The 22,103-nt window shown below is 38.3% G+C and overlaps 1 protein-coding gene, 1 non-coding gene and 1 pseudogene across 3 annotated transcripts in view; 1 reads left to right on the top strand and 2 right to left on the bottom strand.

Annotated features, from left to right (window-relative positions):
* Positions 1-22,103, bottom strand: part of TAOK3 (TAO kinase 3) — a 190,925-nt gene that overhangs the window by 33,656 nt on the left and 135,166 nt on the right. Inside the window, 4 exon segments of the mRNA XM_027576560.2 lie at positions 10,885-11,091; positions 15,578-15,630; positions 15,633-15,714; positions 15,716-15,745. Of these exon segments, the coding sequence (XP_027432361.2) occupies positions 10,885-11,091; positions 15,578-15,630; positions 15,633-15,714; positions 15,716-15,745 (372 nt within the window).
* LOC113913456 lies at positions 2,774-2,876 on the top strand. Its single transcript, XR_003517227.1, has one exon. It is a non-coding gene; the product is annotated as a U6 spliceosomal RNA (small nuclear RNA).
* On the bottom strand, positions 12,225-12,953 carry LOC118356264 (annotated as a pseudogene). The gene has a single exon (XR_004819597.1). The product of XR_004819597.1 is annotated as a 60S ribosomal protein L10a-like (transcript).

Genomic DNA, 22,103 nt, shown 5'->3' on the forward strand with positions numbered 1-22,103 from the left:
AGGTAAAAGTCAAGAGCCAAGATTAAATTTACCATTGGGCTGATTTTCTTTTTCCATTTATAAATTTAGAATGCTCCAGAATGTTAGGAAGGCATCTACCATTACATCTATATTTAGAGATTTTTTTTTTCAATTTACTGTATTGAGGTCTATTTTGTTTTTAAATAATGAAGGGACCTTTAATGCCATTGAGGACATATATGTCAAATTCAAGGATATTCTATTGTTATGCTGTCTTATATGATATCCAGTAGCCACACGGATATTTAAAGTAAATAAAATGTAAAATTCTGTTCCCAAGTCACACCAGCTATGTTTTAAGGTAGCCACTAACTATGGCTACCATACTGAAAAGTGCAGATATAAATCCTTTCCATCACTGCAATCAGTTCTTTTTTTTTTTTTAAAGATTTTATTTATTTATTTGACACAGAGAGAGACAGCGAGAGAGGGAACACAAGCAGGGGGAGCGGGAGAGGGAGAAGCAGGCCTCCCACTGAGCAGGGAGCCCAATGCGATGCAGGGCTTGATCCCAGGACCCTGGGACCATGACCTAAGCTGGAAGCAGATGCTCAACCCACTGAGCCATCCAGACGCCCCTGCCTATCTACCTATAGATAGTACTATAGGTTAAAAATGTACCTCAACCCATATTTTTGAGATTAAAAAAAAAAAACCAACCAACCTTGATAGGCCAATTAAAACTTCTATATTATTTCCCAGGAAATCTAACCTCTTATTTTATAGGGCAAAGAGAGATCAGGTATGGGACTAGGATTTATGCACTAGGTTTAAGGTTCTAGAGAGGAAGGCACTGGGATCTACTGCCATTCACATTGCTGGATATTTATTAATAAGTTATATTTATCTCCAAAATTGATTTTTTTAAAGATTTTTTATTTTTATTTATTTGAGAGAGAGAGCAGAGTGAGTGAGAACATGAGTTGGGGGGGAGGGGCAGAGGGAGAGGGAGAAGCAGACTCCCCGCTTGAGCAGGGAGCCTGATGCGGGACTCAATCCCAGGACCCTGGAATCATGACCTGAGCCAAAGGCAGACGCTTAACCGACTGAGCCACCAATGCGCCCCTCTCCAAAATGGATCTTACCTAATATTACAGTACCGGAAAAACAAGAAGCTTCTAAATGGCAGCAATCAGATCAGACAAACTAGGTAGGGCCCTGTGGTTTTATAGGAGGCCTTAAGAAGTCAAAGTTTGGTGATTATTAATTAGCTAACATTAAGTACACTGACTGAGAGGTAGCAGCTCAGTTTCAAATTGTAGTAACTTGATTTACAAAGATAAGTAGTGACACTAGAATCTACACAGTTCACTTAACAGAATAATGTGAAACATATTCATGTACAAATATGTATAATTTTAATATTATTAGTGTGTTTTCTCTCAGATAAAAATTAACACTTGTGGGCTAGGATCTTGCTTAGCAAATTAAAAGTCACATTATATTTGCTAAACTTTTAAACCAAGAATATTGGAATATACTGGAAAAGTTAAAATTCAAAATCATAGTGATTTTAGTTAACACATAGCTAATTCAATAACCCACTAAGGTATATTTTAAAAATAATGCTATTTTATTATTTTTTCCCCATCTCCTCGGACAAAAATAATGCTACTTTAAAGATTTTATTTATTTATTTGACAGAGAGAGACACAGCGAGAGAGGGAACACAAGCAGGGGGAGTGAGAGAGGGAGAAGCAGGCTTCCCACTGAGCAGGGAGCCCGATGCGAGGCTCAATCCCAGGACCCTGGGATCATGACCTGAGCCGAAGGCAGACGCTTAACGACTGAGCCACCCAGGCGCCCCAATAATGCTACTTTAAAAGCTAATCTGAACAATAGGTCCAAAATTTTAATCTACTTCAAAAATAGTACATAATGTTAACAGTATAATTCTTTATTCCAGCTTAAATTTTTTTCATTTTATAATAGAACTTTTAGTTTTCCACAGCAACTTCAAACCTATCCGCACACTAAAACTCTTCAAATATTATGTGAGAGACCACAAAATGAGGTAAAATTTTAGTCTAACAGTAGACATCCATTTCAAATGCATAGGAAAATGAATTTTAAAATATTCAATTCCATTGCATAAAACAAGTTTATAATTCTGAAGACAACTTAAACAATGAAGCAATTTAAAATGAGGGAAATGTGACTTGAGAAGTACAAATTAAATTATTAACTTTACTGGGTATATTGTCTGTTGGTTATACTTCCCCTTCAGCTAGCAGTCCCTTTGAAAACGAGCACCATACCTGGCTCCCAGACTTTCTGAACTGAATACATTTTAAGACTAATAATGGAAAGGGACAATTTGCTATTTTTTGCAGTTAGGCCCTGATGCAGATGATTTACAAATAATGTGAGGGCCAACATCTTTGATGTTGAAAATGATTTTAGAAGATTAAGAACAAATATCGGGGCGCCTGGCTGACTCAGTTGGCAGAGCATGTGATTCTTGATCTTGGGGTTCTAAGTTTGAGGCCCACGTTGGGGGTAGAGATTACTTAAAAATAAAATCTTTTTCTTTTTTTAAAGATCAAATATCATGTTCTACTTTACCAAGACAAAATACAGGTCTTGTTTATAATTTATCTTTAAAACATTACCATCTGGGAATAAACAAAATAGATCTTTCAAATACCAATATGGTTGAGGACCAGTTTTAAGTAAATCTATGTTAACCAGGTAACCAGGTAAATTTATAATGGTCTTTCACTGTAAAAAAAAAAAAAATAAAACTTCTTGTGCTTGCTTTGGCAGCACATACTACAACTGGAACGATACAGAGAAGATTAGCATGGCCCCTGCGTAAGGATGACATGCAAATTCGTGAAGCGTTCCATTAAAAAAATAAAAATAAAATAAATATAACTTCTTCAGATTAAAAGGAAAAGAAGCTGTCGTAATTTTGGTCCAATCTTTAGCAAAAAGAAATGAACTTTTATACAATATACTGACGTACATGAAGCATGAAGCACAAACTTTACTATTATATCCTGAACAGGGAGCTTTACTTTTATTTAAAAGTTTTTCTCTAAGTATCTATTTATTAAGATTCTGAAATTAAGATTCATGACTACACCATGAATGTTTAGGGTTTCCAGATTAACTTGAAATTAACCCTGGAAACCACTTGTCTGGACACTGTTATACTTTGGGTATACCTTTATCATACTATCACATACTTACCTGGGTGTCTGTGCATGAGACTGTGAGCTTTCTGAATACACTAAATGTGGTTTGAAAATCTGTCTCCCTAGTGCCCACCTAGGGCTTGATACTTAGTAGGCATTCAGTAAATGTTTGCTGAATAAATAAGTTCATGAATATAGGTCTGAGAAGATTGTGGGAAAATGACATTTTCTCTTATATTATTTAACAGAATTCAAATTTGTATTTCATAAAAACCTGCCACTCCGTACTCTAAGAAAGTCATAAAATTGTGACACACAAGCACAGGGGGCAGGAAGAGGATCTAAAAATGGCTTTTATCGGATGATGAGAAGCCTTTTTATAGACTCCCACACTTTTTATGCTGTGGAGAAGGGATCAACAAACCCACCATCTCTCTTTTGTTTCTGTTCATTTCAAAATTATTAAATTATTGCATACGCAGTTGTCACTATTGAAAGCTGGGGCTAGAGGAAGGGAAGAAGATGGACAAAGTTATCTTTACTAGGGAGAATAGCTACTAGGGAGAAAAAAATGACTAGAACACAGAGGATAAAGATGCTACTGTAGAGAGGTGGTTTGTATGACTGCTCTGTTTGAGACACATTACCTTCATATGTTAATTTACTTTTACTTTGCCAACTATGACTTGAGGAGTCAAAGAACCCACCTCTCTCTTCAGCAAAAATAATAGGAAAGGCCACTGAAGCAAGTGAAAATTAAGCTAGAACATCCTATCCCCTCAAAGACAGCGCTTTTTCTTTTCTCCCACAAAAATGGTGAAAGCCGTTTTTTTTTTTTTAAAGAAGGGGTGGGTGGGGTGGGGGGAGAACATTGACGAATAGGAAAAAGGCCAAAGAAAGCTTTAGGAGTTAGGATAGAATGATTTTTTAAAATAATCTCTAAAAGAGGGCCATGATGACTAGAGTTCATTAGGCATACCTAAAAGAACAAAGTGATTAGCGAACACTTTAATATATTCAAGTCTTATGATCTGTATTAATAGAAGGCAGGAGCAGGCAAAGATAACTGATTTTAGACTTAAACAAAATAAAAGTGTACCTTTTCACCTGGCAGATTAAAAGAACAGACTTTGTTGGTTAGAACACTATTAAGATCCATTTGCTGCTGCTACATCCACAATGATTTTAAGGAGTAAGGTGGAGGCTCAGAAGTAGGCTAGGTAACAGCAGAAAACCTAATTTGGATTAGGAGTTTGTTCTGGAGTCCTTTGGGAAAAATCGAGAATTGAGGCAAATGTAGAGTTGTGTCCTATATAAGTTCACCTTCATTTTAGTCCACAAAACATTTACTGAGTACTTACTATGTGACAGACACTGTGCTGGGTGGTAGGAGAAGAGAGATGTCCTTGAGGAGCTAACAGTCTAGAGATATGGTGATATTCTCGTTATTGGAAAAAGCAGTGTGGCAACATTAGCAAGGGGAAAAGTGCTTAAAGTTTATTTTGTCTGAATATACTTTTAGACTTACCAAGTCATTTTTACTCAAAAGGGAGATTAGATTAGGGTCTCTTCAGGGCCTGGGAAAGACCAGAATAGAGGCGAGGACTGGAGAAAAAGAAGTAACCTGAAATTCTGATGCCAAAGGAAAATTTTCAGTGTCCCACATTTTTGGGGGCTTGATCTGTGACAGAACTGTCCTGCTAAAATCAGGGCGTCTTTATTCTGGATGCAGAGCAGTTAATTTCAAGTCACACTTACTGGTTGCACATGGCCTTTAAAAGTAAGTTTACTTCCTATATAAAATGGTAATCTGTTTCATATCTATGATTTAACTAATTTAGGATAATGTCTGCTTGATTGTAACAATCAAGATGGGGGGGCCAAGAAAATCCCCCACCCTTATTCTTATATTTTGGTATTTATTAAGCATGTTCTTACTCTCTGGAGTATAATTATTGGGGAAATGCTATTTAAGTCTTTCAAACCATAAAGACAATACTTAAGATTATTTAACCCTTTTAATCCATATGTTCAATGAACCAAAATAGCATGATGTTTAGTCTCTGGCAATTCATTCATTCCTTGTGTTTTTTGTTCATTCGTTCATTCATTCATTCATTCCATAGTTATTTACTGAATGCCTGTGCTATGACAGGCACCGTTCTAGGTGTTAAGATCTAGGTGTTAAGGTGGAACAAGGCAGGCACAGTCTTTGCCTTAATGAAATTTACATTCTACTAATGAAATAATATAAACAAATTAATATATAATATTAGATGGTGGCAAGTATTAAAAAGAAAATAAAATAGGATAATGAGATAATGGGTAGAACATTGGTTGTAATATGATAATTTAGTGATATATAGGCTTTTCTAAGATTCTGGTCACAGACCCATGCAAAACTGGTAAATGTTTTATAAAACAATATTGATTGCTTTCTTTCAAAAATAATCTTTGTGGTCACAAGTTATGGTAGACTCAGAAATGCACCACCTAGATCTGCCTTTAAGAAAAGACTTGCTGCCAGAATCCTGGCAGTCCATTTAGGGGCGGTCTTGGCTGCAGAGAGCAGCCTTGAGCAAGTTCACACCCTTCCCAGGTTGCTCATATTCAATGACTGGTCTGGGTGAGGGTAACAAGGCCCAGCTCTTCTGGTTCAGTTTGGACAACTCTGAAGGGTCATTTTAGCTCCACAGCTCCCTTAGGGGTTGGCTGAGGCAGCTGTTAGGTCTGCTATGTCACTTCAACTTTGCCCTCTGCCTAATGCCGCTTCCTTCTCTCTTCCACAGGTGTTGATCTCAAAGGAAACTCTTAAAAAACAAATTGCTGCTTCAAACTGTTTCAGCTCTGCTTCCCAGAGAATCTACCCTGTGACTTAAATGTTACCTGTACCTACATGTAATATAGTGTCACCGCTATGCCATCTGCATGAAGCAGGAGGGACTGATCAGAACAGTGGCTTTTAGGGGCGTCTGGGTGGCTCAGTCGTTAAGCATCTGCCTTCGGCTCAGGTCTGGTCCCGGGGTCCTGGGATGGAGCCCTACCCTAGGGCCTCCCTGCTCAGTGGGAGGCCTGCTTTTCCCTCTCCCACTCCCTCTGCTTCTCCCTCTCCCACTCCCCCTGCATCTCCCTCTCCCACTCCCCCTCCCTGCCTGTGTTCCCTCTCTCGCTGTGTCTCTCTCTGTCAAGCGAATAAATAAAATCTTAAAAACAACAACAGTGGCTTTTAGAAAAATCTCCCTTTTTAAGTGAAATCTTAAGTGAAATCCAAACACATAATGTAAGAGATAAAAGCCGGCCTTGTCCTGGGGGAGGTATGGATGAGGCTTGTTCCTGAGGCACCTTTCTACAAAACAGCTTGAAAGTCACACGAGAGATCTGCTTCTCTAAAGGTTACAGGAATAGTGGTGCCTGGGTGGCTCAGTCATTAAGCGTCTGCCTTTGGCTCAGGTCATGATCCCAGGGTCCTGGGATTGAGCCCCGCATGGCGGGGGGGGGGGGGGGTCCCCTGCTCAGTGGGGAGCCTGCTTCTCCCTCTGCCTGCTCCCCCTGCTTGTGCTCTCTCTGTCAAATAAATAAATAAAATCTTAAAAAAAAAAAAAGATTACAGGAATAGAAACACAGAATTTAAGAGCTGGATCTCTGAAACCATACAGAACTCCTAATTTTACAGATGGAGAAACTGAGGCCCAGAGAGGTTTGTGATTTTCCTAAAGTAAAATAACACTAACAGTGGCAGACAGAACTATAAACTCATTTCCTCATTCCTATGATCCATTATATAAAATTTTCTATTGAGAGCTTAAGATCCTATTTCATTTATGTTCCCAAGTGGAAAACTTTTAGGAAGTCAAGCATACCAACAAATATGAAGTTTCTGAATAATTTTTGTATTTCTGTTGAATGATAAATTTTTAAGCCCAGGTATAGGATTTAAATGGGTCTCATGAAGAGATACCATATTTAATATTCAGTTTTCACATATAACATATTCTACTTTTATTGCCTGCTTATATTCCCCCCCTTTTTTTATTGTGGTGAAATATATATAAATTAACCATCTTAATTATTTTTAAGTATACAGTTCAGGGCTATTAAATAGACTTATAATGTTGTGCAACTGTCACCCCCATCCAACCTCGTAACTCTTTCATCTTGTAAAACTGAAACTTGTCCCCATTAAACAACTCTCCATTTCTTTCCTCTCCTCAGCCTCTGGCAGCCACCATGCTGCTTTCTGTCTTTATGATTTTAGCTACTCTAAATGCCTCATATAAGAGGAATCATACAGCATTTGTCTTTTTGTTACTGGCATATTTCACTTAGTATAATGTCCTCGTGATTCGCCCATGTTGTAGTGTATGTGAGAAATTCTTTTCCTTTTTAAGGCTGAATAATATTCCATTGCACGTATATACCATATTTTGCTTATCCATTCATCCATCAATGGACATTTGGGTTACTTCCAGATTTTAGCTATTATAAATAATGCTGTTATGAACACAGTTGTACAAATACTTCCTTGAGACCCTACTTTCAATTTTTGAGGGTACACATCCAGACATGAAAGTGCTGGATCATGTGGTAATTCTATTTTTGATTTTTTGAGGAACTACCATACTGTTTTCCACAGCAGCTATACCATTTTATATCCCTATCAACAGTGTACAAGGGTTCCAATTTTTCCACATCCTTGCCAACCCTTGTCATTTTTTGTTTTTTTGATAGTAGCCATCTTAAAGGGCATGAGGTGGTATCTTATTGTAGTTTTGATTTGCATTTCTTTAGTGATTAATGATATTGAGCATCTTTTCATGTGCTTATTGGTTATTTGTTTATCTTCTTTGGAGAAATGTCTATTCAAGTCCTTTGCTCATTTTCAATTTGGGTTGGTCATTTTTTGGTTGTTGAGTTTTAGGAGCTCGCTCTCTATGCTGGATATCAATCCCTTATTAGATATGCAAATATTAGATATGCAAATATGATCTGCAAATATTTGGTCCCATTCTCTGTGTTGCTTTTGGTTAGCCTGCTTATATTTTCAGTTCAGTTAATTCATTCAGTTTTATTTACAAGTGTTTTTCAATTTTCTTTCATCACATTTCCTCTATATATTTATTTCATAATAAAATAGAAATACATTATATAACTTAAATTCTTCCTGACAAACATTTTGTATGGATCAAATACAATGACCATCTATTTCAGAATATAAATTAATATCTATTCTTTTTTTAAAAACAAGATTTATTTTATCTTAGAGAAAGAGAGAGAGAACGTGGGTGGGGAGGGGTAGAGGGAGAGAGAAACTTAAGTGCTGAGTGGGGAGCCTGATGCAGGGTTCAATGTGGGGTTCGAGCTCATGACCCTGAGATCATGAGCTGAGCAGAAACCAAGAGTTGGTTGCTTAACCAACTGTGCCACCCAGGTGCCCCATATATTAACATCTATTCTTAAGTGATTACATGCAAGAGAAAAAAGTACTGAAAAACCTGTATTATCATAAGACAGGTCTGTACCATCACACACCAAAATTAGAATTAAAATCTCCAGTGAGTTCAAGACTAGGATTTTCCTTCTTGTTGACTGTGCCAGTAGTATCTTTCTTCTAATTCTGTTTTCATTTGAGGGGTCCTAGAGTAAAAAGGTCCAGGGGAATTCCTTTTCTTTTGATCCCTATACCCATGGAACTCCAGAGGTAATAGAAAGGAAAGAGCCAGATTTGTCAGCATCCATGATAACTATTTCCAAAAAGAGAGCCCAGCAAAACCTTCTTTTCTACCTTTCAAATACAGAATCACTTGCCCATGTTTAAAGAAGGCTGGCTGCCAATGCTGAACTCTTAGCAGATTTCTGCATCTGTATGCTATAACTCCTTTACTCAAAATGCTTCCATGGCTTTCTGATAACTTGGTCCTTGCTGTCTCTCTAGATTCCATTCACTCTTCACACTGCTCACCAAGCTCTAACTCCTCTGACCTTTCCCCTCTTCCTTGAACATACAAAGTTCTTTTTGTCTCAGGGCTTTTACGCTTGTTTTCTGATTCATCCCCATCTCTCACCCCAGGTTAGCTAACGTCTACTTATCCGTGAAGTTTTAGCTTAAATGTTACTTCACTGGGTAGGCTCTCCACTACTCCCTGATAGATTAAATACTCCTTTTACCCGGAGCAGAAATTTTCATAATCACATGATATAGTTAATTGTACAATTATTTTCCTAATCTCCCCCATAGAGAATAAGTTTCATGAAAGTGTTATGTGTGTTTTATTTCCTACATATCCACAGGACCTACCATAGTTCCTGGCATGTAGTAGAAGTCCTCACCAATTTTTGTTCAATAAATAAGTTAATCCGTTCAGAAAATAAATATGTATCCCTCCACTACTTATGACCAGGGACCAGTATATTTTCTCCTGCCCTTCATTCCTTACCTGTTCAATTTCCTTTTTGTTGCAAGGAAAATGCACCAATTGAAGTTTAAGTGAAAAAAATTCTTAAATGTGCTCTATCATTGAAATTAGCATTTATTAAAACAAGTACATATATACCTTACAAGAAAAAATGAAGAGATTCTTTCATATAATTCTACACTATGGACTGCTTACCTAAAGTCACTCAAAACATTCTTGGGACTTCGTCCAAAGAATTATTGGTAATTCTGTATAATACTCACCTTTTATTTTTTTTAAGATTTAGTTTATTTATTTGACAGAGAGAGACACAGTGAGAGAGGGAACACAAGCAGGGGGAGTGGGAGAGGGAGAAGCAGGCTTCCCGCGGAGCAGGGAGCCCGATGCGGGGCTCGATCCCAAGACCCTGGGATCATGACCGGAGCCGAAGGCAGATGCTTAACGACTGAGCCACCCAGGCACCCCTGTACAATATTCATCTTATAGAAAATGCTCTGCAAGAAACTTTAAGACTTTTTTTTTCATTTTTTTCATGAAGTACTTCAACTTATAAACCATGACAGGTCTGTATGAAAGGAAAAATTTTTTTTTTAGATTTACTTATTTGAGAGACAGAGCGGGGGAGGACAGGGAGAGGGAAAGAGAGTCTTAAGCAGACTCTGCACTGAGCACAGAGCCGGATGCAGGGCTCAATCCCACGACCGGAGCCAAAACCAAGAGCTGGACTCAACCAACTGTGCCACCCAGGCATCCCAGGAGGATCTTTAATTGGAAAACCAAAGTAAAATAAAAAATAGAATCATTCATTCAAAAGTCAGAATATTTAAGCTGACAGAGCTAGTTTTAGAATAAATCTAAGAGCAACAGAAAAGAGTAGAAATTGTTTCTAAAACAAATGATATCTTGGGAATATACATTAAGAAACATACTTCTGAGAGCATACTTCTAAATGGGCACAACCAACGGGTTATACTCAGGAAGGTGTTAAGATTACAGTATTAAAAGTTATTGGTTTAGAGGGGCATTTTATCAATTTCTTTGACTTGAAGATTTACAGATTTATTTATTTTCATTTACTGATGATGGTAGACATCAGAGTAGCAGGAGAGAAAGATGAAGAAATAGGCCCAGCTATAGCTTTGCATAGTCTTTTGTTATCTTTTTACTATAAGAAAACTTTCAAGTGCTAGGTCTAGTCCCATACTGCAGTTGTAGAAAGGTACCACTAAAATGTCTGGATGCCAAGTGGCCTGAGCTGGCTTCACTACATTGACAAAGCCTAGAGCTGCGAAGGGTACCACAGAACCTACCTTCCTGGGCATAACAGAGGAACTGGAATTTACAGTGCTTTCGTCATCCTGCATCAGGACAGGTTCAGAGCTGTTCTCATCCATGACCTCCTGCATGCTGTTCACACTGCTGCTCTGGCTGCCTGTGCTCACAGACACACTTGGGATGGAATGGTTGCTACCCAGGCTGTCCATTTCCCTGATCAGGCTGGTTCCATGTTCGCTGTCCTAGAAAAATGGGGCATGGGGGTTAAAAAAGATGACTGGAGATAAAGTGCCAATCCATTGACTGAGCTATTAAGCACACTCAGTTCTGCAGTGCCAAGTTGCTCTTTGCCAAATCTGCAAAGATAAACTTTTTATGTAGTGACTCTACTACTCCCCCACCATTTTCAGACATCTCAAATTCACTTCTCTGCCTTCCTCAGGGGCCGTTCTGGACATGGGTCATAAGGCTCCAAATGCTGCTACCCCAGGGCTTTCCCCTGTCATATACAACTATCATATTATTGTATTGCTATTCAGTAAGCAGAAATTGGGCCAGGTTTATAAGAGACTTTCAGGAACATCAACGTGATAGAGAAAGATTGTAGGTAAATGAACAGGTGACCTCTGGGATATTTACAAACAGGGCAGAGGTCTGAAACTAAAATAAAGTTAAAGAGTTTTCAGAGATTTTACAAGCAATATGTTCCTTTGCAAATCATTATTGAGTAACTTCATGTCTAAGCAGGGATATTAATTCTACTGTCCTGGACAGGTAATTAAATTCTGCCTCCCTCAAGCAATTCTATCATGCTTACCTCTATAATCTTATTAAATATATCTGTTAAATAATACTGGTATTCATCACTGCTAGTCCAAAGACTACTATTTGAGAAGTGGTAAAATAATCAGAATATGTAATTTACCCATCACAGTGGGATATCTTTTGATATAAGATTAAATAATATAATTAAAGCAACTTAATTAAAAAAATCCTATTTTCAAAGAACCATACTGTATGTATATGTCTTTAATGAATTGTTACTTAGCCATGGCACTCTAAGGAATCACTGGCATAAGTAATTTGGGTAATTTAAAATGGTAGATAATACATTATATTTTTAACAGATTTATTTTCCCAATTAAAGGGGATCGTTTGTATATGTACAATCAAGAGATTTTTTTAAAGATTTTATTTATTTTATAGTCCAATTCAGTTTTCTGAATTTCATTTTTGTAATTATTAATTTTTTCTTTTATATAAAAAGGTAAAATTTACTGTTTATTCCTTTCCTCTTTTTTATCTAGTTTTCGGGGAGTCCTTTCTTTTGTTCAAAGCTCTAATACTCCTATCCCATGCACTGAGATCCTACTTCTTTTTTTTTTTTTTTTTTTAAGGGTAGCACTAGGATTTATTGAACTGTGCCTTAGTACAGGCGCTGGGGCTTGCCCATGGTGCTCTTGATGTATAAAGCCCGGACGTTCTGCCAATTCTTCTTGAGCAAGGACACCAGGAAATTGACTGCTAAGTGGATGTTGTACACAAGCTCGTCATCTGTCATCTTCACATGGCCAACAGCCACTGCCAGACACAGCACCTTCTTCATCTGGAATTTGATGGTGGACTTCACTTCATCCACTTTGGCCACCATGTTTTCATTGTGGGTCAGCAAGGAAGGGAACTTGCCAGCCTTATTCAGGCCTGGGCCCAGGATTCGTGGAATCTGCTTGATCAGAGATTCTGAGGCCAAAAGGCATCATACTTCTTGGCCAACTTCTTAACTAATTTCTTATTCTTGTTGAGTTTCTTCAGCGCCTCAATATCCATGTGGGGAATATCCACTGCCTTGGCCTCATCACAGTGCTGCTGATCCCCCAAAACACATACGGAGAACCTGGGGCGGGGAGTGGACTTAAGCCTGACGGTGCCCGAGAAGCGTTTGTCCTTCTGAGGATCATAGTTCTTCAGACTGATCTGCAGTTCCACCGTCTCCAAAAACTTCCGGCGCTTGCGCTGGTTCCCGTGCAGGACTTCCCGCACCGCCTCGTACAGGGTGTCGCAGGAGACTTTGCTGCTCATGGTTCTTCGCGCCGCAGTAACCGGAAAAGAGAGATCCTACTTCTTTTTTTAAAATTTTATTTATTATGTTATGTTAGTCACCATACATTACATCATTAGTTTTTGATGTAGTGTTCCATGATTCATTGTTTGCATGTAACACCCAGTGCTCCACGCAGAACGTTGCCCTCCTTAATACCCACCACCAGGCTAACCCATCCCCACCCCTCTCCCCTCTAGAACCCTCAGTTTGTTTCTCAGAGTCCATCGTCTCTCATGGTTCATCTTCCCCTCCGATTTCCCCTCCCTTCATTTTTCCCTTCCTACTTTCTTCTTCTTCTTCTTTTTTTTTTTAACATATAATGTATTATTTGTTTCAGAAGTACAGGTCTGTGATTCAACAGTCTTGTACAATTCACAGCGCTCACCATAGCACATACCCTCCCCAATGTCCATCACCCAGCCACCCCATCCCTCCCACCCTCCTCCCCTCCAGCAACCCTCAGTTTGTTTTCTAAGATTAAGAGTCTCTTATGGTTTGTCTCCCTCTCTGGTTTCATCTTGTTTCATTTTTTTCCTTCCTTCCCCTATGACCCTCTGTCTTGTTTCTCAAATTCCTTATATCAGTGAGATCATATAATACTTGTCTTTCTCTCACTGACTTATTTCGCTTAGCATAATACCCTCTAGTTCCATCCATGTCACTGCAAATGGCAAGATTTCAGGTTTTTTGATGGCTGCATAATATTCCATTGTATATATACACCACATCTTCTTTATCCATTCATCTGTTGATGGACTCTTGGCTCTTTCTATAGTTTGGCTATTGTGGACATTGCTGCTATAAACATTGGGGTGCACGTAGCCCTTCAGATCACTACATTTGTATCTTTGGGGTAAATACCCAGTAGTGCAATTGCTGGGTCATAGGGGAGCTCCATTTTCAACTTTTTGAGGAACCTCCGTACTATTTTCCAGAGTGGCTGCACCAGCTTGCATTCCCACCAACAGTGTAGGAGGGTTCCCTTTTCTCCGCATCCTCGCCAACAATCTGTCGTTTCCAGACTTGTTAATTTTAGCCATTCTGACTGGTGTGAGGTGATATCTCATTGAGGTTTTGATTTGGATTTCCCTGATGCCGAGTGATGTAGAACAATTTTTCATGTGTCTGTTGGCCATCTGGATGTCTTCTTTGCAGAAATATCTGTTCATGTCTTCTGCCCATTTCTTGATTGGATTATTTATTCTTTGGATGTTGAGTTTGATAAGTTCCTTATAGATTTTGGCTGAGATCCTACTTCTTTAAACTACATCTGTCTCATCTAATTTTAATGCTTCTGTCCTGGCTTCTTCCACTCTGCCTATAAATATGAAGAGACCTGCCCCATACTTACAGACCTCTCTCCATACTGCCCTTTGTCCCTTTTCCTTCTTATCCAAATTATTGAATCTTAAAAATAACCAGCTTTCACTGTCTCTACTTTCTCACTTCCCATTTATTCTACAAACCCCACAGTTATCTATTATTCATCCTAACTACTCCTGTAAAGCTGCTTTTATGAAGGTCATCAAGAATGCCCGGTTTGCAAAACACAGTTAACATTTTGGGGGGGGGGGGGTCCTTGTCTAACTTGACCTCTCTGTGGCATCTGATGATACTGGGTGCTCCGTCCTTGAAGTTGTGGACTGCTGAACATCTGTGATGCTTGTTTCCTCGGGTCCCTCACATGGCATGGCCCTCTTCCCATTCTACATTCAACGCCTGATTCATTACCATTTTAATGCTCTTGACCCTCAGCCAACCACTCTTTACCCAGACCTCTTTCTTATGTTCTGGGTTTGAATTTTCCAACCCAACTGCCAGACGTCACCATTCAGGTTGTCCCAATTGTCATTACCCTTACCTCAACCAATCCTTCTTAAGTTATTTGAATGAGAAAACAAAGTCACCTCTCCTTTGAAAACTCCCGTCTGTATACTATGTCGGCAGCATATGATGCCAGGACCTTAACCTCAACAGGTATCAAACTGAAATCATTCCAAACCTACTCTTTCTCCTTAGTTCTTTTTCTCTGTTCTTGGTTTTGACATACCCTAGTCACCTGGGTTTAAAATGCTCAGAGTCACCTTAAACTCCTCTTCACCTGTCACTGTCACTTTCAATGAGAAGCACTGTATTATCAAATCTACCTCTACAGTGTTTCTCAAAAGTATTCCTTTCCCCCCCATTCCCACTGGCATTGTCCTTATTATCATTCACATGGACTATTATACAGAATGTGACACATTCCAGTCTGTCGTAATACACTCTGTTGCCAGATAACCTTCCTAAAGCGCAGCACTTTCCTGAGGCCTAAAATGTCCTATGCCTGTCTCTCAGAAACCACCCACATCATGTCCTGCACATAAACTTCACTAATCCCCCCCCCAGCAGGCTTATTTTCTCCCCACTATGGACCCCTGCATGGTGACACAACTCAATAGCATTTTTCATATTTTGTCTTATGTAAGAGTTATTTTATGAACGTCTCTTTTGCAACTCTGCATGATTCTTGAGGCCCAAAGCACCAATTACATTTTTATCACCAAAAGTTGTTTTCCTAGTGCCCAGTCCAGAACTTTCCATGTAGTAGGCATCCCATCAGTGCCTACCAAATAAACTGAACCTACTTCTTCATCCTCCTGTGACTCATTTAAGGGTCCATTTCGCGTCTCTTGGAAAGGATTTTTTTCATTTTTCGGTACTGTAGGTTATCTAATTCGCGAACAGCATCTTTTGTCCTCTGTATGAGGTCAATTAGGACACGGTAGTGGCCGGTCTCGTCGAACAAAATCGTGCTGGTTGAGGGAGGAGAAAAAAACAGAAACTGAAAATGAGAAAACAGATTTTGGGGGGCAAGATTTACATTATAAAAGTAAAAAGACATAAAATAGGCCTATTGATTTTGCAGAAATAATAAGATATGACTCATTTCATATAGCCTCTCATTTTGCATAAATCTTATAAAGAGATAACTATGCTTTTATCTTCTTCTTCAAGCCCCATCTTTTGGACCTCGTCTAGAGTTTACTGAGAATTCTTGAGGTTACTTTAACATATAAGTAATAACGACTAGTAGCTTAGAGGCTTGTAACTTTCAAATCCGAAAGAAAGATCTGAATATACATCACAAGTAGAAGCAACGCAGAGTTATAGATTTATTGTCATAATTTGCCTCAATCCTCCTACCCACCCTACACTACCCCTGTTGAAACAGACTTGTACATATTTTGTTTCCTTGTGGTCATTCTAGTGTATGCTTGAAAATATGGCAGTTACTCAATTTATTTAGAGGTCATAATTCTGGCAACTTCATTTTGCCTTTACAGAGCTGTACAACCAGAAATAAGGGAAAAGGGGCCTTTGAAGAGTGAAAGTAACTACCCCAAAGTCCTTAAACTTTTCCTGGTATAAATGGCCCTCACTTTCAATATTATCAGTGATCTTTACAACATATTCTGGTTTCCTGGTTTCTTAGCCTGTATCAGTTTAGAAAGAGGGAATAAAAGTGGGAGAAGAGAGGATGGAGAGCTATTAGAACTAGAGTTATTTGTTGTAAAAAGAACGGTCCTATGAAAGTTGTCAGGCAGCATGACAGTCAAGAAAAAGAGGAGGAAAATCCATGACTAACACACCTACCAACCAACCACATAAAAATGAACAAAGGTTTGTGGGCTATTTTGCAAAGGGGAAAATGCTCCTCATGTAGTCTTTTTATACTCCAAGAGTTGATGAAACACTACTGTTTCTGAGCCACCAAGAAGTGAAATTATGTTCATTATGCGTTCTTTAAGAAGGGCACAGAAGTACATCATGTATTTTGACAAGATTACGCAGAAAATGATCAAAGTGGGAGAGGAAGTTTTTGTCTTTTTTTTTTAAAGGATAAGTTTGTTAAGTGGAAAATTCACTTATGTGAAATTATACTTTGAAGATATTGGGAAAATGGGATATAATGTGGTAGGTGTTGGATGATGGAATGGATTTCATTTCTTCCTAAGTTAAACAGCTATAAAAGAGGAGTAGGGCCACTGTGAGAAAAACAGGCACATGTCTTGTGGTTCTTCATCCTGACTTTGCTGTCAGGGGAACTGTGGCTTTTGCTCCAGCTTTTATAAAATATCTCTTCCTCTGCAGAGTCCTTTCTGAAAATGAAACACTATTCCTGGAAGTGAGTGCAGCCTGAATAGTTCCAGATGAGCATGAAAGGGAGAAAGTAAATATTTTGCTTCTCTAGTACTTGTGATTATATAAGAGCAAACTGGTTTTCAGTGAACTTCAAGCTGTAACTTTAGGATCGGTGAATTTTAGAGCAAGAATAGCACTTAGAAATTCTTTTATTTTCAAGGTGTGGAAATTCAGGCATGGAGAGGTTAGGTGATTTACACGGCCAAATAGTGGAAGAGCTACACCTGTAATCCACGTTTCCTCATTTGGTGTTTGTTTTCTGGTGGTCTACCACTGCTGTTATCTTTCTAAGACATAGATTTGATTGTGTCACTCATTGTGACAGACACTGGTGTCCCATTCACCCCCCATTCCAACCTCTTTCCCCTTGCCTTCATTTATTGTAAGCACTAGAAAGTAAAAAGAGTGAACTCTGGCCTTTTTTGAGTTACAGATAACAGTATGACTGAGTTCTGGTGAGATACTATAGAGGCAGAAGTCCCTGAGGAAAATTTTGTTTTCTAGAATAAAAAGGCAAAGCACCTGAAGAAAAGGTGTTTCCCACTCTGCCCTTCCTCCTTTTTCCCTCTTGGGAATAAAGACTTGAGTTCTGGAGATGCAGGAGCAATTTTGTGACCAAGAAGATAAAAGCCACATACTGAGGATAATAAAGTAGGAAGATAGAAGGAGCTTGGATCCATGATGACATTGTTGAGCTGCTTATTGCTCTGGACTGCTTATAACATCTCCTTTCTCAATGCCCCTGGACTTCTTATTGCACAAGATAATTAAACCCTTACCTGTTTAAGCCTTTTAAAACTGATACACTCAACGTCTTAAACACATGCCTCCACGATGGAGTTTGGCCTTTTACAGCCAGGTTCGTGGTTATATTTCTATGTTCAAATCTAGTCACTCCTAATCCTCCTTCCCATCCAACGCATATAGTACATTCTACATAGTTCTTGACTCATGCCATGTGTTTCACACCTACATGCCTTTGCTTATGTTCTTTCTGCCTGCAATCCCATCTCTTCCCTGTTCTCCAAAGCCCATTATTCTCGAAACCCCTACAACTAAAAGGTCCCCAGATCCTTCTAAAATAATGGTTTTATTGTTCTTGAAAGTATATTTCCTTGAAACATTTAAATAATACAGAAAAATGCATAAAAGAAAGTAAATCATTCCAAGTTCCACCATCCAGAAATAAATATTACTAAATTAAAGAACATCAATTCAGACATTCTCTCTCAGGATAATGGATGTCTAGAAATAATTTTACATGGAAAGATTACACATGCTAATTTTAAGAAAGTCTATTAAATTAAGGTATGCTTAAATGTAGCAGAATTAGAAGACAATGAAGGTAAAGCTTAACTTTAGTTATAATTTCTAACTAAATTATAACTTTAGTTATAATTTCTTCACCAAGACTTACCAGTTCTTAAAAAAAACTCTCTAAAGTTAACCAAAAAAAAAAAAAAAAAAAAGGAAAAAGATGACAGAGATCGGAGTTACCTTTTTTTATAATCTATGCATTTCAACTTAAGGATATTATTGACCATCTACTCTGAAAAATAGGAAAGTCAGTACACTTATCTTTCTTTCCTACCCTAGGTTGTTCTAGTTACATTAGTATTTTTACATTGTCAATGTTTATAGCGCTTACATTCTGCTCATTAACCATATAAATGATTTTACCTTGGCTCTGTATTTAAAATGGATTCAACGTGAAGGTGACATTTTAAAATGTCAGGAAGAAAATGTGAAAAGAAATTACCTAAAACTATTTGGGAACAAAATAGTCAACTGGGAGGAAACAAGTTGACTTCTTTATAACAAATTTTTGCATGACCTCTCAAAAGAAGCCCAGCATAAAGAACATCGAAAGAGAAACAGGGAAAAAAAATATTTGCAAGATCTACTACAAAATAATAAGGAAAAAAAACCTAACAATCAGACAAATGGGCAAAGATCACAAAGAGTATACAAAAGAGGAAACCAATAGCTTTTCAACTTATGAAAGATGCTCAACTTAGCTCATAACAGAAATACTATAAGCTTTCCAATGAGCTGAGAGCCAAGTTCAAAAAGTGTTGGTCCTCATACTTTGTTAGTGGGACTATAAATTGGTGCAACGTTTTTGGAGGAGGATTTTTGTTAGTATCTGTTTAAATTTAAAATCTATATTCCCTCTGACTGGCAATTTCACTTGTAGGATTTTATTCTTTCAATATCCATATATAGGTATAAACCAACACTGCCGTAGTTTGTAATAGCAAAAGACTGCAAACACCATAAAGAGGTTGGGTTAAAACAAATACGGTCATTCTGAAAATGTTACGGATCCGTTTGTAAGAATGAGGTAGCTCTGCATGTAGTAACATAAAAAATATGGCAAACATACTATGAAGTAAAACAGGCAAACACATAATCAAGGTAGAATAGTGTTTACAGTTTGCTCCCATTGGTGCAAAAATAAATTGGTACATTTACTTCCATATGCATAGAATATCTCTAGAAAAACATGCACAAAATTATTGACAGTGGTTGCTAACTCTAGAGAGGGTCCTAGAATAGGAAGGAGATTTACTTTTCATACTCTGTCTTTTGAAATTTGTATTACCTATCCAACATGAAGAATGTAGTCTCTTTAACCAAGCAAAAGAAATATATAAAAATTTTGGGGGTCAATTTAAATTTGGTGTTTGCTGCCAGTCCTTTTAACAGTTTCTTCAGTTCCTAATTCATTCTTTCTTCCTTCTCTCCCTCACTCTTTTTTTGTCTTGTTTTATCACTAGATTGACTGGATTTTGCTATTGAGCAATTTTTTAAAAAGCTATTAGAAAAAAAATTAACTAATTGTGAGCCTTGAAAATGTCAGCTGCCTTTATAACTAAAGAGCACCTCAGCTGGGTCAAAGATCCACCCCAAAATACCTTTTTTTTTTTTTTCAGCCTATTTGTAGGAATCTTTCTTTATCCTTGGAGTTCAGGAACTTCATCAGGTTACTGAAGATCAGTTCCATGGTGTATGTCTTCAGGGCTCTGCTTAAAAGTTATATTCCTAGAAAGGCCTTCTCTAACTCATCTAAAATACCAGCTCCTGGGGTGCCCAGCTGGCTTTGGTGGGAGAATGTGCAACTCTTGATCTCAGGATTGTGAGTTTGAGCCCCATGTTGGGGGTACAGTTTACTTTAAAAAAAAAAAAGAGGGGCGCCTGGGTGGCTCAGTCGTTAGGCGTCTGCCTTTGGCTTGGGTCATGATCCCAGTGTCCTGGGATTGAGCCCCGCATCGGGTTCTCTGCTCGGCGGGAAGCCTGCTTCTCCCTCTCCCGCTCCCCCTGCTTGTGTTCCCTCTCTCGCCATGTGTCTCTCTGTCAAATAAATAAAATCTGAAAGAAAGAGAAGAAAGAAAGAAAGAAAGAAAGAAAGAAAGAAAGAAGAAAGAAAGAAAGAAAGAAAGAAAGAAAGAAAGGAAAGAAAGAAAAGAAAAGAAAAGAAAGGAAAGAAAGGAAGAAAGGAGAGAAAGGAAAAGGGGGGGGAGGGGAGGGGAGGGGAGGGGAGGGGGGGAGGGGAGGGGAGGGGGGGAGGGGAGGGAAAGGAAAGGAAAGGAAAGGAAAGGAAGGAAAGGAAAGGAAAGGAAAGAAAGAAAGAAAGAAAGAAGAAAGAAAAAGAAAGAAAGAAAGAAAGAAAAGAAAGAAAGAAAGGAAGGAAGAAAGAAAAAGAAAGAGAAAGAAAGAGAAAGAAAGAAAAAGAAAGAAAGAAAAAAAAAAAGAAAGAAAGAAAGAAAGAAAGAAAGAAAGAAAGAAAAAGGGAATGCCAGGTACCATCACTCTTCATTCTTGTCCCTGCTTTATCTTTCTGCAAAGAATTTACTACGGAGGCGCCTGGGTGGCTCAGTCAGTGAAGTGTCTGCCTTCAGCTCAGGTCATGATCCCAGGGTCCTGGGATTGAGCCCCACATCAGGCTCCCTGCTCAGTGGGGAGCCTGCTACTCCCTCCCACTCTGCCGCTTCCCCTGCTTGTGCTCTCTCCCTCTCTGTCAAATAAATAAATAAAATCTTAAAAAAAAAAGAATTTACTATGAACTGATATCATATATTGTGTGTTTAGTGCTTGGAACAGTGCTTGGCATGCAATAGACAATCAGTAAATATTTGCTGAGTAAAGGGTGGGCTCATGTGATTTGGCCCACCAAATCAAATTAAGACTAAATCAAGTCAAATAAAGATCCAAACATTTATTTCCAATAAAGTTTTCTTCAGGTACACTTAAATATCTTCTGCTAGACGTGTTTTGCTTTCTTCTTCAGGAATAACAGGTTGGTGTGTATTAGATCTCCTGTCTTCCACATGAGTCACCTTCATTATGATCACCTTTACAATTTTTCCTCTTGCATTTAACTTTGTTTTATTTCCTTACAACTTTCTATCACTGGAGATACCCTACATGGGTTGGTTTATTAATTAGTTTGTTGCTTATGATTTTGTGTTTTAATTTTTCTCTTCCATTTCTTTTCTTACCTCTGCCTGCTTGCTTTTTATATCCCTTTGGTGTCTGTACCCTAAAATTCATCTTTGAATCCTTGTATTATCTTCTTCTCTGAGGTGCTTTTCCCCCTTAATTTTAATATAGCCCCAAGTTATCTCTTTCCCTTTATGGGAGTGCTTTCTACTCCCTGCCACCATTTTAAAACTTTTTTCACTTACTTCAAAGTAATAAAGATACTGCTTTATCTTAGGTTATTTGGTGCTTTGTTCTGGTTGTCGTTTTTCCCTACAGAAATGTGGAGCTGTCAATGAGACATACAGAGTAGAGTTCATGTCTAGAACACAGGATGGCCCTACACCAAAGGGAATTAGACAGAGTCCTTTGCTTTGTTGCTTTGGCCACCATATTTCTGTGGGCAACTATTTACAAGAAGAAAAAACTTAATTTAATGTGGAAAAACTTGCTGGCTTCAGACCTACATCTTCAGGAACACTTAAA

The sequence above is a fragment of the Zalophus californianus genome, chromosome 14 (assembly GCF_009762305.2).
Source record: "Zalophus californianus isolate mZalCal1 chromosome 14, mZalCal1.pri.v2, whole genome shotgun sequence".
In the NCBI taxonomy this organism is placed as follows: domain Eukaryota; kingdom Metazoa; phylum Chordata; class Mammalia; order Carnivora; family Otariidae; genus Zalophus; species Zalophus californianus.